This window comes from Neltuma alba, unplaced genomic scaffold, assembly GCF_004799145.2.
Source record: "Neltuma alba isolate B1F8T4 unplaced genomic scaffold, ASM479914v2 tig00003079_pilon, whole genome shotgun sequence".
In the NCBI taxonomy this organism is placed as follows: domain Eukaryota; kingdom Viridiplantae; phylum Streptophyta; class Magnoliopsida; order Fabales; family Fabaceae; genus Neltuma; species Neltuma alba.
This window is the reverse complement of record NW_021633132.1, coordinates 130300-145695: the sequence shown is the minus strand read 5'-3', so window position 1 is coordinate 145695 and position 15396 is coordinate 130300. Positions and strand designations below refer to the sequence as shown.

At 35.3% G+C, this 15396-nt stretch overlaps 3 protein-coding genes across 3 annotated transcripts; 1 reads left to right on the top strand and 2 right to left on the bottom strand.

Moving 5' to 3' along the window:
* Positions 1–8980: 8980 nt before the first annotated feature.
* LOC114740198 (uncharacterized) lies at positions 8981–9819 on the bottom strand. Its single transcript, XM_028928319.1, has 2 exons — positions 9177–9819; positions 8981–9010 (listed from the first exon to the last, which is right to left on the bottom strand). The coding sequence occupies exons 1-2, from the start codon at positions 9804–9806 to the stop codon at positions 8981–8983; spliced, it is 660 nt and encodes a 219-aa protein (XP_028784152.1). The 5' UTR covers positions 9807–9819.
* A 38-nt stretch (positions 9820–9857) lies between these two features.
* On the bottom strand, positions 9858–10847 carry LOC114740197 (uncharacterized). Its single transcript, XM_028928318.1, has one exon. It carries the CDS (start codon positions 10845–10847, stop codon positions 9858–9860), a length of 990 nt encoding a protein of 329 aa, XP_028784151.1.
* A 492-nt stretch (positions 10848–11339) lies between these two features.
* LOC114740196 (uncharacterized PE-PGRS family protein PE_PGRS54-like) lies at positions 11340–14682 on the top strand. The gene is made up of 2 exons (XM_028928317.1): positions 11340–11679; positions 14234–14682. The coding sequence occupies exons 1-2, from the start codon at positions 11340–11342 to the stop codon at positions 14680–14682; spliced, it is 789 nt and encodes a 262-aa protein (XP_028784150.1).
* The last annotated feature ends 714 nt before the right edge of the window (positions 14683–15396 follow it).

Genomic DNA, 15396 nt, shown 5'->3' with positions numbered 1-15396 from the left:
CCAAGTAGATAATTGGAATCTACATGGAAAATCATGTAGGAATGAGTCAAGAGGAAATTTTTAGGGTTTATGGAAACCAACTCTAAAATTTAATGAACAAAGGTAGAAGTTTTAGGGCACAAAGGTTGTCCTTGAATTATGTTATTGATTTTTATAAGGAATGGTTGATGATTCTTGCTGCCCTTTTTATGGATTGCCATGTTAGGGTTTGGCATTTGTGGAAGCAAGAAAGAAGAACAAGAAAATCAAAGAGCATTAGATCAAGATAGTAAGATTTAATTGACCTTAATGTTGAGTGTTGCGTTGATTGCTATACAATTTCATGTGCTATTATGTGGTTGAACTATATGATGATGATGATGTTGATTATGTAGCTATACTCCTTGCTTTATGTGCCTTGGCTATCGCATGTTAGAATGCTACATATATGAGGTAAAGTAGTTCCTTATTAATAGCAAAAGGTTGGAATGCTTGTAATTGATACATATTAATGTTTTGGTTGATTAATCTTGCTACTGGGATTTCATTGAAATCTCATCCCCCATATATAACTAATATTTTAGGGACTGAATCATCAAAAAGGAGGCTGCAAATCCAAGGATTAATATGGTGATGAGCCATGAGGAAATAATTGTATTCGGTTATGTATAAGTATCTATGGTTGGTGCTGTAATCCCTAAGCAGGATGCCAAATTAGAGCCACGTTTTAGTAAGTTACCAAACGAATTTCTGCACAAAATTTGGTATGCTTAAAGTTGTAGTCATGAGCTTCAAATCCCTAGGCAGCACATTAAAAATGGCCAACCACATGATTTTTAATGATTTTTCAAATTTAAGGTTCAGAATCTGGAAAAAGGATTTTTGCCAAATGAATAGAGGTGAATTTCACAAAAACCTGATACTTTTTCAAATAGAATTGGTTCATAATATTATTTTTTCTTGAAAGATCATTCAAATATGTTTTTATAGAATTTTGAACCACTCCATTTTGATTTTTTTAGATTAAGTTATGAATTTTTGAAATTGGGCCAGAAAACTAGATTATTACCTGATGAACAGTAAAAATCCGAAAATCAGCGTTTTTCATGGATTTTTTAGCCTAAGACCATCCAAGGTGGTAAAAAAATGGTTTTATGTAAACCCTAAGTGGATCCAATAGTAAGGTGTGATATTTTTGGTATCAAAGCAGAGGTTCTGGGATAGGATAGAATGCTCTGCTTGAGTTTATGCGTTAGATATCGGGGTTAGTTAAGGAGAAACTGACAAACCTTTGCAGGAATTGAGATAGAAAACATAATGGATTGGGACGCTAGATTTAAGAACTCAGTCAATGATTGGGATGCTAATATGACCGATCTCACCAAAGCGGATCCGATAGGATGGACTATGGGTACTGCTAGCCTAGGATACTCAACAAAGGAGTCCAACAATTATCCAGAACATGGGGCTAACCTTTCAAGGGTTACTGTAAAGGATGTAATGAACCTTCCTGTACCCAGTGACCCGGTGGATCCCACAACTGATTTGTATCAGGAACCAGTGGGCCCTAGTTGTGACATTCAGTCTCACAGATAGCTCGTTACCCCAAGTGTACACCCAAGCAACATCCCAAACCTAGTACCAAGCTAGGGATACCCCTGACACCCACAGTACCTATCCCTGTTCTGACAGAGCCTAAGATCCGTAGTCAAGATTAGCTAAGAGAAAAGTTGGAATTCTTGGGTTGACATATCAGGAAAGATGAGGATCAGCAAGACCTAAACATTTACCTAGAATACCTTTAAGGAGTAAAGGTGTTATATCAGACTCATGGACTAGGTAACCCTTATATAGACACCAAGGATTGGATCTTTACAATGACGGACATGCTTCCATATTTACCCCTATGGGTATATGATTTCTGTCGCCTAAATCAGATAGTGGATTTAGGTGTTGAAGATTACATCCATCACCTTGAAAACTTTGTTAAGATTCACTATTTTTAGATAGTTAGATCCTCGTAAAATTGATGTAGGACTTGTTTTGATACAGCTAACCTGAGTAGGTTAGTCTGACATGTTTGATGGCTATGTATATTAAACTATATTACTATGATTGATGCTTGAATGTTGTTAAATGAAATCCAAGTATGACGTTTATTTCTTGTTCCTCGGAAATACTATCCGTTTAGTTAGCGTACTAGTTAGAACCGATGAAACGCTTTGTCAAAAAGACCCTCATGACACGACTTAAAGGTCCCTTCCCGATCTGCTATGATTAATTTTTGATTGCTTAGAATCACAATAAAAGGCTATTGAAGGGATGAGGGCGGCACAAGCTAGCCAGGAATAAGAAAGAGACACTGTAATAGTAGCAGCGGTAGTAGCGGTAGTGGCTAACCTCAATAGGAGGCAGCCAGAGGAAGAAACCTCAATAGCACAAGCAATAGAGCATTAGCCAGATTAGCAATGCCAGTAGTAAACCCCGACAGCATCTAACAGTGACTCACTTTTGCGAGCATAATCCACCATCCTTCGATGGAATGATTGACATCCAAGCAGCAAAGGATTGCATTAACTGCTTGGAAAAGATTTTCAAAGTTCTAGACTGTTCGACTAAGCAGAAAGCCCAAATGGCTATTTACCAGCTAGAAAAGGATGCTGGTCATTGGTAAAAGAATACCGAGATTCTTCTGGATGCTCGGAACATGAGAATGACATTAGAAGTGTTCTTGGAGCAATTCCATGAGAAATATTTTCTGAGGTCAGTCAGGGATGAAAAGGAAGCAAAATTCCTAACCCTGAAGCAGAAGAATAATAAGCCATTTGATGAGTACCTAGCTAAGTTTATCCATCTCTCTCTTACTACTCCAGTTACCTACGTTACTGGGAGGATGAGAGGTGGATGACTGAGAAAATGGTTAGAGGACTAAAGCAGCCCTTAAGGGAGATGATTGCTCCCTGGCAGTTTGAGCACTTCAACACGGCAGTTGAGGCCTACCGAATTACAGAGAACAGCTTAAACTATCATTTGAGATTGAGCCTACTCCCAAGTTAGAGAAGGGAGATCAGGGTGACACCTCTTCTGATGCGAACGGGAAGAGCAAGAGGCTATGGGACAACTAAAAGAGTAAGAAGGCAGGCAAGGCCTCAAATGGCAAGGAATGCCAACTTGCGGTAAGAGTCAAGGTAATAGACCATGTATGGCCAGACAGAATGTCTGCTATAGTTATGGTAAGCCCGAACACTTCTCGAAAGAAAGCCTACAGAATACATAAAAGCTAAGGTTACCCACCTAAGGAGAAGTATTTGCCATCACAAGGGAAGAAGCCCGGAAGTCTCTGGAAATGATCCAAGGAACGATCATTATTAAGAACTTTCCAGTGATTGCAATGTTTAGTTAGGGTGCTAATCATTTTTTCTCTCATATGATTGTTTTAAAGGACTCAGCTTGGTTATGAATATGTTGCTGTATGATATACACATGTTCACACCAACACATAATAGGATAAATATATCTGATGTGTGCTTAAACTATATAGTTGGTTATTAGCATTGTTATATTGCCTTAGACTTGATATATAGGCCTTCCATGAAGTTGATGTGGTCATGGGATTGAATTGGTTGTCTTCCCCTAATGGCAAGGACAAGACCCTGATCTTACTCTTAAGAGAAATGGAGTTAAATCCAAAAGTTAAGTTAAACTTCGTAACGGATGCCCAAACAGGCAATGGTACGATGAATGAAGCTACGTAAGACTAGCAGAGGTTAAGAGAAAAGTGTGATTCGTCATGATAAACCAAGGGAATTAGTGGCGATGGACGAATACAGAGTGATTACCAAAGGAGGTGGTAACTTCCATCGCTGCATACAAGGAGTTATCTATCACCTTATCGATAATCATACATATTGATAACTTGTTCTAAAACTATCTAAGTTTGTCTTGCTCCCTTGTTTGATAAGTTGTTTGATCAAGTTTCTCTCAGTCTTACTCAGCTTCAAGTTTTATTCGATCAATTATCAATAAGCTGTTGAGTCCAAAAAAAAATATCAATAAGCTGTTTGATAAAGTAGATTATTGATCACTTGTTCTATAAAGTACAAACACATTTCTTCTTAAATTGTCCTTCACGATACTCTTCAGAAAGAATGATATTATCTTGTCTTTAAACTTTTCTTAGCCTTCATTAATTATCTTCTATTCTTATAAGAAGTGAGTAGGCACCTGTTTCAAGAGACAAGCTTTTCAACTAATTTCAGATGAATTATCTTAATAAAATCACTTTGACTACATTTCACTATATATCGATAACTTGTTCCATAAAGTGTTTGATCTATAATGACTTTGATAAGTGAGTCTACATTTTAGAATTGCTTCCTTTCAATTAACCGATAATTTTATCGATTAAGGGCTTATCGATCAGGTCTTTGATAATTTGATTGTCTGGTTGGTTGATCTCTAATTTATGATTTTCACTCCTTGTATTAAAGTTCAAAGATCATCACCTATTCTAGTGTTCACTTTTATTTCTTCTTGGACGAATCTTATTTTTCTACCAAGACACTTCTGCAGGTTACGAAGCTCAATGGTTATATTATAGGCTCAAGCTATTGTGTCAAAAGTGCATTTATTACAAACATCCGTTGCAACTACAAACACATGCAAGCGATATCCCAACATTTACAAGCTATTGTGTCTCACGAAAACTTGAAAGAATCTAACTATAAATGGCGCGAAGAGCATTGAATGAAGTAGTGAATGAACCGAGCTACCAACTGTTAAAATTAATCTTTGCATTCAATACTCTTTTTTCTATACTGAGCTTCAATGTTTATGCCACACACTCTTAAGAGAGAGTTTGTAAATCATTTATTGCTTTCAAAGAGTGACTCAAGAATATGGGATTCTTGAGGGGATTGTAACCTTACGGGAAGTAAGGGGAGTAATTGAAGTAAGCTCAATTACTGTATTGTGGCACCAAGACCCTATTGAATCTTGGGGTTTAGTGAAAACTCATAGATGCTCTGAGGATTGGGATAGGTTAAGTGGTTCTGACTGAACTAGTATAAATTCCTGCATGTTCTATTTCTATTCATCTTCAGTGAAATCCTTCTAAACTTGCTTCCTTTGCATTATTCAATTATTTATTTTATAAAGTCAAATTTTTATATCACCTAATTCACCCCCTCTTGGGTGAAACTAGCACTAACAATTTGTATGCCAATGTATGATATAAATATGCCACTGATGTTATAAGATGTTAAATAATGGTAATGGCATGTATAATTGGCTATGATGATGTATGGGAATGGTTAGTATATCAATAGAATGATAATATGTATGGAAAGAAGTAATTATGAATTGTTAATGTAAGTAAGGGGGTAAATTATCCCTAAATGAGTCATGAAATGGTGATTGAGTTACACGGAGGAAAACGATTAAATCTGCTGGTGAAATTTGGTGAGCATCCATATAACATCCTAAGCTTTAAAAAAAGTGATATATTACTTAAATTGGATATGTGTGCTAAAAGTTATGGTTGCTCAAAATTAGGACAAAGAATCTAGAAAATACTATTTTGACCAAATAAACAGTAAAGTTTATGTAATTAACTGTATCAGTTGGTAAGGGTTAGATCTACATTTATATTTTTTCTCTATAGAAAATTGAAAGAGCTTGAAATAGAATGTTGAACCACCTCAATACGATTTTTTTATAATTAGTTATGAGTTTTCAAAATTGGACCAAAAATCTAAAATTAACCAGTGAATAGTAACCCAAAAAATTAAATACAAGTTTTTAATCTAGCGGCTTGTTTTGTCATCTGCTTGAACCGTAATACTTTTGAACACGCATTAAAAAGGGTTTACGGAAGGATGTTTCATAATATACTCTAGACCATTTAAAGTTTGATATGAATGGTTCAAATTTGGAAGTTTTAATATGCAATTTTTTTCAATGATAAATCGCTAGTTATAAGATTATCTTTCTTTTAAAAAATTCTGCGTCTATTAAAATAAAAAATAACAATATGTAAAAAGTTTAAATTAAATCTGGATCATCCAAAATCAATCTAAATGATCCAAACTAAAATGAGCACTCCATGCTTATAATTATGATAAGCATCAAATGTTCTCCCCATATAAGGAGCCCTAAATACTAAAATACATTCCTCTAATCTATTTATAAGTTATTCCTAAGATGTTTTACACAAATAAAAAAAAACTTTAAACTTTGTTAACTATGTATTAAAATTTAACAACTTTCTAACTTTATTCCTATTTAATCTATATTATTTCGCATGAAAATAAAGTCAACATGATAATAAATAAAAGTTAAAATTGTACATTCATATAAAAAATTTCTCCCTTTACTTTATAAATATGACTACATGAGTATATGCCGAAAAGGTTTAAACGCATTGATAACATGCCCGTAATAATTATTCTTCCATTCCTAAATATAAGACCCTTTTTATAGTGTAAATTATATTACAAAAGGAGTTTTATATTTAGGACTAGAAGAGTGTTGTTAATTCATTTCCTATTAAATTTTGGTAACAAATATAGACACCACACAAAAATAAGTAAGAAATTAAATGCAACCATTGAAGAAGAACACGTACAAGTGGTCATAAATGTTAGTTTTTCCATAAGTCACTTTTCACATGAAGACCAGCCGAGTCTCTAGCTCCAACATGGGGAGAGGACTCAAGCAAGTCAAAACTCTGACAAGAGCCAATTGGAAAATGACCTGCTTCATTTTATATTTCCGACAATACACCCGGTCTGATTTTAAATGTTTTTGATAATGAAGTGAAATGTCTTAATTACATGATTGTATAATTTGGACAAATATATAGTACTAACTTCCTCCATCCCTTTTTATAAAAAAATATGCCTAAATCACGTAAATCAAAAAATTAGTTAAAATTAATTAAAGACAATAAAAATATATATGTAATAGTTGTAAGTTTTTTTAAAAAAATACTCTTATTAATGAGAAGGAAAGAGAATAAATGAAAGAATAAGAAAATTATTAAAATAAAGAGAATTATAAAAGAAAAAGGAAGTGTGATGGAGAGAGATGAATAAATAATACTTTGAGAAATAATATAATAAATATATTAAGTATTAAACTAAATAATCAAGTGGGGGTAAAACTAGGCAAAAAATTTTAAGACATCTTACAAATGTTTCTTATAAAAAAGAAATAAGATAAAAATAACAGGTGGTTCTTATAAAAAGACATAATTGGAGGAGAAGCGCAAGAGAATGAGTTAACAGGTGAAATGGTTGCGGATCAAGTTAAACCATAATAATACACACAAGGAATGACAAATAATAGACCTATAGCAGAAGTATGTTATATATTGTGCTCATCTGTTTCATACCCTATTTTTAAACTGATTCATTTCTTATATATATTTCACAAACCATAAGGATCGTCATGTTTTGTCCCTTTATTTTAAAAAATAATACTCCCTCCAATCTCTCTCCTTTTATTTGGTCTTGAATACTCTCTGTCCTATTTAGAAATAACTTCCAGTATGTTTCACCTAGACTAAGAAAAATTTTAAACTTCACTAACTTTTATTTAAGATTTAATAACTTTTCAACTTTATCCCTATTTAATATACATTATACATGTAAACAAAGTCAATACAATAACAAATTAGGGGTAAAATTATTCATTCATACAAAAAATTTGTCTCAATACCTTATAAATATGACCAAAAAATGTCTTCTCTCTTTGCCCTATAAATAGAATTAGAAAAGCATTATGATCATGATCAATTTTGTCTCTTATATTTGTTAATTTTCTAAATTAATTTACCTTACGAATAAACTTATTTACGATTTTGATTCTTTTCCGCAAAATTTGTGCTATCTAATATATATATATATATATATATATATTAGATTTGATATTTGAGATTATTTTATTTTCCATATTTCAAATTTAAGACATTGAATTATTTCAAAATCCATGTCGATTTTTTTCACAGGTAGAAACGGCCATGTGGATCATTTTTTTTTTTCCAATTAAAAAATTCGCATTGCAGGAAAAGTAGTCCCCATAGCTTGCTAAGTCCAATGAACAAAAAACCGGACCGGACACTGAACTGGTCTAGATAGTAGGTCAAGGGTTAATGGGTCAGACCGGGGTCAGACCGGTCATATTAAAATAATTTAATTTAATTAGCAATGACAATAAAAATAACATTCATTAATAATAATCATTTAACAAAATACAAAAAACAACCAACGTGGTTTAAAGTTTAAACATTTAATTGTACCAAACTACCATTAACAAATATATATATCTTCATCACTACAGAAAATCAAAATCATCATTCAATTCATTGGTAGGGCCAGGAATGGAGACATCAATAGTTGGAAGAGGAAAAGTAGAAGGAGGAGCAACATCATCTTGCAGAGGTGGAGGTTCAACAATATTCATATCATCACCACCACCTAAATAAGACAATAATAAAATGTCAATTAAGTGTAAATCAATATTAAAATAAAAATATTTATAACTTCTAAGAAACTAAGATAATAATACCTTCATTATCCCTCCCAGGAGTTGTTAAATTTGAAATGTCTTCATTGTTGAAAACACTTTCAAATGTCGCCACATCTCTATCATCAAACTCTGGAACAGGATCTTCTTCAGTCACCCAAAAGTCCACCAAATCAATGTTTTCATAGTCAATAGGATCATAGCTTGCCTTCTGCTTCTTCAATGTACTCCTGACAAATAAAATTTCAATTAGATGTAAATCCATATCAAAATAAAAGCAGCCATAACTTATAAAATTACCTATGCTTCAATCGTAAGTTATAGTTTGTGAAAACTAAATCATTTAGCCTCTTGTGCTCCAATCTATTTCTTCTTTTTGTATGAATGCGTTCAAATAAACTCCAATTCCTTTCACAACCAGAAGAAGAAGAAGTTTGACTAAGAATGCGCATCGCAACACGTTGCAACTCTGGCACTAAACATCCATAATATGTCCACCATTCATCTGAATCATAAAAATATGAAATATAAAATTAGTGAATGACCATCAATATACTATTAACTATTAAATACAAACACTTACAAGGGTCAAGTTTCTGTGCTACTTTTTGACATGATGGTCTACTGAAGGATTCTTTAGCTTCACGATAAGTAGTTGCTTGTTTCATTACCAAGAAGCCATCAACCTCTTCGTCTGAGTAAGACTCCACCACATCAATTAAAGCCATCATTAACTTTGACTTGATCGGGCAGTCTGGAGCATATGTGATTGCAGGATTCAGCAAATATGATGCTGCATGAAGATTAGTCTTCAAATGCTTATCCCATCGAGTTTGAATGATTGTTGTGTACGGCTTATACAGGTCCTTGTTCTTCTTAAACATCTCCTTAATTGCCATTTTTGCCCTTCGCATGCCTTCATAAACATAAGGCAATGAAGGCTTCTCATATGAATCAACAATTCTCAACAATTTTATAAGAGGAGATACAATTTTCACAACTTGATAACAATCATTCCAAAACCGATTGTCCAATATGATTGCACTGAAATTTTTTCCTGCTTCAGTCCTTGATAATTTGTGGTCCACAAAGTGTTTATCAACAACTAAAGCCTGCAAGTCATTCTTGTGCATATATATACTATGCAATGTAATAAATGTGGTAGCAAACCTTGTGGCACCAGGATGCACAATTTCTTTCCAAGTCGGTCTTTTCCTCAGCCATGATAAGAAAACCATATGATTATATGCAAATACAGTTATCTTTGATGCCTTTGATGCAAGGTCTGACACATGAGGCATGCTTGAAAAGTCTTTCAATACAAGATTCAAACAATGTGCGGCACAAGGTGACTAATAAATACTTTTATACTTCTCTTTAATCAATCTACCACATGCTACATAGTTAGCTGCATTGTCAGTCACCACATGAACAATATTTTTAGGACCAATCCACTCAATGACTTCACAAAATAGTGTGAATAGAGTTTTGGCATCTTTAACTAGATTTGATGCATCAACAGACTTCACAAATACCATACCATGTGTAGAATACACTAAGAAGTTTATCAAAATACGCTGTCTAACATCAGTCCATCCATCAGCCATGAGTGTGCAACCATTGTTTTTCCATTTAGCTCGATGGCTATCAATAAGTAACTGACATTCTTTTCTCCAGTCACTCAACAAGTTGGTTTTAAAATCATAAGCACTAGGAGCTTTAAACCTAGGCCCTATTGAAGCAATGCCATCCACAGCTTTTTGAAATAAAGGACAATCAAACGCCTTAAACGGAATGCAGTTTACAATAGCCCATTCAGCAATCAACATTTTCACATTATGCTTTGCTTCTTTAGTTGCTAATGCACTCTTAATGCCAGGTTGGGAATCAGGAGTTGTTCTAGGAGCAAAAAAATTGTCTATGCTCCCAGAAGCTTTCCTCTTCCTCACACTACCTGTGACATTTGGTGATTCAACATGAGTTTCTTCGACTTCCTCTTCTATGTTTTCAATAGTTTTCTTCTTTGACCCTTCTTTTAAAGACTCTGCCATTCTATAACGAACATCATGTGGAACTTTTTTACAAGCAGCTATTTGATCAACAGTGCCAACAAGATGTTGCTTCATCCTATTTATCCCACCTCCTCTATAACTAATAGTACAAAAAAGACATGTATATATATTTTGTGTTCCTTCTTTTTTGTACGCAATATGTGCCCATGCTGGATCAGTTTTGGCACGTAATGAGGATGTGGGTGTGGAGGTTTCGGTAAGAGGATTTGAAGATCCAGTATTAGGAGTCATGTTGTCATTTCCAGAACTTTGGTTATTTGAAATATCCATCACTGCTACTAAAAAAAAAAATCAAAAGCTTAACACAACATTAATGATTAAACAATCAAGTTATTCAGTTTCAGATTTCATATTGAACAAAGTGGGGAACTGTCCATAATTTTAAAACCGTCCATAGTTTCAGATTTCACTACTTCACTATATACAATGAAATGACTACAATTTTAAACCAAACACAGTTCACAATTTTGAAACCAAACAAGTAATTCTAAGCTAGAGCATCAAATTATTTCAGAGTACCAAATTAATGAAATTATTCCTTCGTGCAAACCAAACATAGAATATCCTCCGCACAATATCCTCTGGAATACAAGCAGATACAAATCCATGGCATCCATTGATGGGTTCAGATTTCATAATACAATTAATTTTCACACAATATCCTCAAGCAGAAGCAGAATTCAAATTCCAAAATGACAAAATCAAACCATAAAAATAATAGATGGCAGAGATTATCACCGTCACTTCCAAGTTCAAACGAAAATGGGTGAGTTTGCTGAGTGGCCGAGAGCAGAGAATGAGAGTTCAAAACTTCAAACGAAAATTGGGAGGCTGGACTTGGGAGAACTGAGATCGGCGAGCAAGGCGACGACAGGGCACCGACTTGGATCGGCGACGACAGGGCACCGACGGCACGGGCAAGGCGAGGAGCTTCAGGCGCGGCGACGGCAGGGCACCGAGCAGCTTCAGGCGAGGCAGGGGACGACGGTCGACGACCACACAGAGAGTGAGGGCACTGAATCGTGTGTGAGCTTCAGCGAGCTGGGAGATCCAATGAGCACACGGCAACGAGATTCAGCGAGCTGGGACCGAGGACAGGGAAGTAAGCTGAGCACACGGTGGCTGCGAAGGCGACCGAGGACGAGATGGAGATTGCCAGATTGGAGAGTGGAGACCGAATGAGGAAGAAGGACCGAAGGAGACGGGCGCGGGGTCGAGACTTGAGCGAGGGTGCAGGACTGCAGGGGGTCGAGTCGGTTTTGGAATCGGTTTGCTTTTTTTTTTAAATGAAACGTCGTCGTTTTCGGGCTCTGGAGGGGGCAAAACGGTGAACCGGATACACCACCTAAACCGGCGGTTTACCTAGTTCAACGCCAGTTCTTACCGGCTCAACCGGTTTACCACCGGTTCAAACCCTGGCCGGTTCTTTCCTTAATCCAGACCGGACATCAGGCCGGTTCACCGGTTGAACCGGCCGGTCCAGTCCGGTTTTTTTTTTCCATGGAAAAAATAGAGAGAGATATGCTGAGCAAACCTTATTACAAGAGAACTCCTGAATACGCCAAAAAGTAAAGTGAAGAAGCATTTTAGCGTGAAAACCAAAAAGCATGGAAGAAAAATAAGAAGATGATTTAATATTCTAGGTTTCACCATGAAGACTGATTTGTTGTTGAAGTTGTGTAAGGAAAAAAGGAGAGAGGGAGGGAGGAGAAACTAAAAGATTAGAAGACAAGAAGAAAGATTCTGAGGCAAAAAAAAATTTTAGCTGGAAAAAAGAAAGAGGGAATCGTGATTTGTGCTTCAAGAGCAGCTACCCTATTGTGCTTCCTGCTTGCTCGTTATTCAAGGAAGAAAGAAGAAAGCTGCTATGCGTGTTATGAAGGGAAAAATAAAGAGTGGTCAGGTGGGAGAGAGAAGAAAAAAGAAGAGAGAAGCAAGAGTTAAAAAAACAAAAACAAAAAAAAAAGATTTTTTAACATAGTGCATCAGATTTTTGTCTCAAACATCTAAAAATTAACATTTAAAATAGATGCGTATTTTAGTAACGTTAATTGGTACAATTAAACATGAACGATTACTGATTATTATTTATAAATATTATTATATTTTGTTATTATCAATTAAATTATATTGTTTTAATATGACCTATCTGACTCTGGTTAGACCCTGATCTGACCTACTGACCCTTAACTCACTGTCTCAACCGGTTTAGTGACCGGTCTGATTTTTTTGTTCCTTGAATAATAAAATGATGTAAGTATAAAATTAGATAACTAGATGAAAAACTGTAACCAAATATGTCTTGAGATATTCCCTCCATAATTCATAGCGGAGTTTTAATACAAAATATAGCAAAAAGGTGCAGATCTCCATCAAAATACAACTTTAGTGGCTTGTCCTAGATTCACGATCAAATTCCACCCTCTTCCATACTCTAATAGCATGACCAACAGCATCAATGACTCCTGTCAAGATAAAAAACAGTGGAAAACGAAAAATCTGTTGCTTGATAATAGACTCAAATATTGCGACATTTAACCGCAGGAATGATAATAGAAGATTGGAGTGCACATGGACATGGTACACTCCAAGTGGATGAACTCCATAATCGGTCGCTATGTATTCAAGAACCATGCTGGATGCAACCACTATCCATAAAAAAATATGGTTTGCTATCCCATTATATGGATAATGAAAAGCTTCCAAAATGTTGAGGGTATGATTAGCGACTATATAAATCATATCAGCTGGTTCTTTCAATATCCTGCGCCAATATTGAGTGCAAGGCATTGTAATCAGCCCAAATATCGTCACAAGGAGTTCAATGACAGCCAAGCCTAAATAGAATAAGAAGGCTTTGGACAAGTTATGAAGATCTGGAAAAAAAAAAAAACAGCATATTAGTATAATAAAGGTAATAATGGAAGTAACAACAATTTATAATAGTAATTCACATTATTTAAAAAACAGTAAAATAATAAGAACAATAATACCTTTTCGGCTACGCACTGTAATCCAAATGGAAACTCCCATAACCATAAATGGAATAACAGAAGCCCAGACAAAATTTGTATCATAATGCCTGAAACAAGTTTTTTAATTACAAAAGATAGTAAGAAGTTAAAAAAACAGCGTAATAATTACATATAAAAATTTAAAAACTCACTATGTTCAAATAATCGTTACCTTCAACTTTTATCTCTATTTTCAAATAAACATCAGATCAAAATTTAAGCAAAAGATGAATTGCTTGATTTTAAGACAATACAGAAGAATAAAATGTTAAAACGCAACAAAATAACGTTATTTAAAAAGATTTACCCATAAACGTATTGAAATTGAGGAGGATTTAGCGCATAAGCAGCTCCTTCAGCCGGGATTTGATTCCTAATACACATAAAGACAGGAAAAAAAAAAAAAATTAAAGGTTAAAAAACATATGAATATTAAAATATGTGTAGCGTTAAAATAGTTAATTATTAGTAGAACAGATAAAATTACACATTAACAAGCTTTAAACAGCTGTCTAGTTGAAAGAGAGCGAAGAAAAGAACTTAAATGCATACGGATTAACTAGAAATTTATTAGTAAAACATACAATGGAGTTCTTTGTGGTCGTGCTCCCATTCGTACAAGTGGGTCTGCTGCTGCTGCAGGTGGGGATGTGGATGCAACCGTCAGTGCAACATGGGTTTGTGGCGGTGGTGTTGCTCGCATTGGCACAAGGGAGTCTGTTGCTGCTACTGGTGGGAGTGTTGATGCAATTCGTCGGGCTGGTCGTGGTGGTGGTGGTGGTTGTGGTGCTCCCACTGGTATAAAGGGGTCTGTTATGACTGCTGGTGGGGGTGTTGATGCAACTGTTAGTGCAACAGAGGTTCGTCGGGGTGGCCGTGGCGGTGGTGGTGGTCGTCGTGGTGCTCCCACTAGTATAAGGGGGTCTGTTGCTGCTGCTCGTGAGGGTGTTGATGCAACCGATAGTGAAATAGATGTTCGTCGTTGTCGTAGTGGTGGTAGAAGGGGTGGTAGACGTCGTGCTACCATTGATACGGAGGGGGGTGGTGGTGGTGGTGGTGCGGAGGATTTTGGTGGCGGTTGTGTCATTTGATGCTCATCCCTGATAATAAAACATAGTGATTAAAACAAATTACAAAATATACCACGACAAAACCACTTACACCATATATACAGAATACTATATATGTAAACACTCGATTATTGACATCAGCCCAACATGAGAAAATATCATAGGATTATCATTTTCATACTATAATCATGAAGAGCCTACATATTAAAATGTATATTCCCCAAAGGCTCATATGAGATATCATCTTAAATTATCCCTGAACCTAAATATAGTAACTATATTTGGATGTATGCAGTTAAGAAGAAAACACACACAGATATGTATAATTTGGAGCTATGAGTTAAAAATTATACTCATTTTGAACATCAACACTAGGGCCATCTGTCATTTCAGCGGACGCCATCTGCAAAAAAAAGGAACAAGCAACAAAAATTTAGTGAAAAATTCATCTTGTGCACGTGGTGTGCTCTTTCATATTCTATATATTTTCAAGGTCATTTGTTTTCATGTGTGTGTGTGTTGTACAAACTATATAAGGATCATCATGCTCTCTTTTGAAAAATAATAACGAGTACAAGCTTGTCTGAAAAAATGGGTGGTATGAGCCATCATTAAAATACGACAAGCAAGCATGTCTAGAGTATCCAGACTATATACTAATACACCTGGTGAGTGAGGGTTAGCTGGGTTAGCTGCTCAGTGCTCAGCACTGGCCACGACAAGAACAAACTACAC

Bases quoted from the DNA above. Each gene is read 5' to 3' on its own strand.
- LOC114740198 (XM_028928319.1), bottom strand. From the start codon at position 9,806: ATGCCTCATGTGTCAGACCTTGCATCAAAGGCATCAAAGATAACTGTA. The intron at 9,011-9,176 runs GTAATGAAACAA...TTTATGATTCAG, and splicing joins AAGAGGTTGATGGCTTCTTG to ATGAATGGTGGACATATTAT.
- LOC114740197 (XM_028928318.1), bottom strand. From the start codon at position 10,847: ATGGATATTTCAAATAACCAAAGTTCTGGAAATGACAACATGACTCCT.
- LOC114740196 (XM_028928317.1), top strand. From the start codon at position 11,340: ATGGGTGAGTTTGCTGAGTGGCCGAGAGCAGAGAATGAGAGTTCAAAA. The intron at 11,680-14,233 runs GTAAGCTGAGCA...CTGCTGCTGCAG, and splicing joins CTGGGACCGAGGACAGGGAA to GTGGGGATGTGGATGCAACC.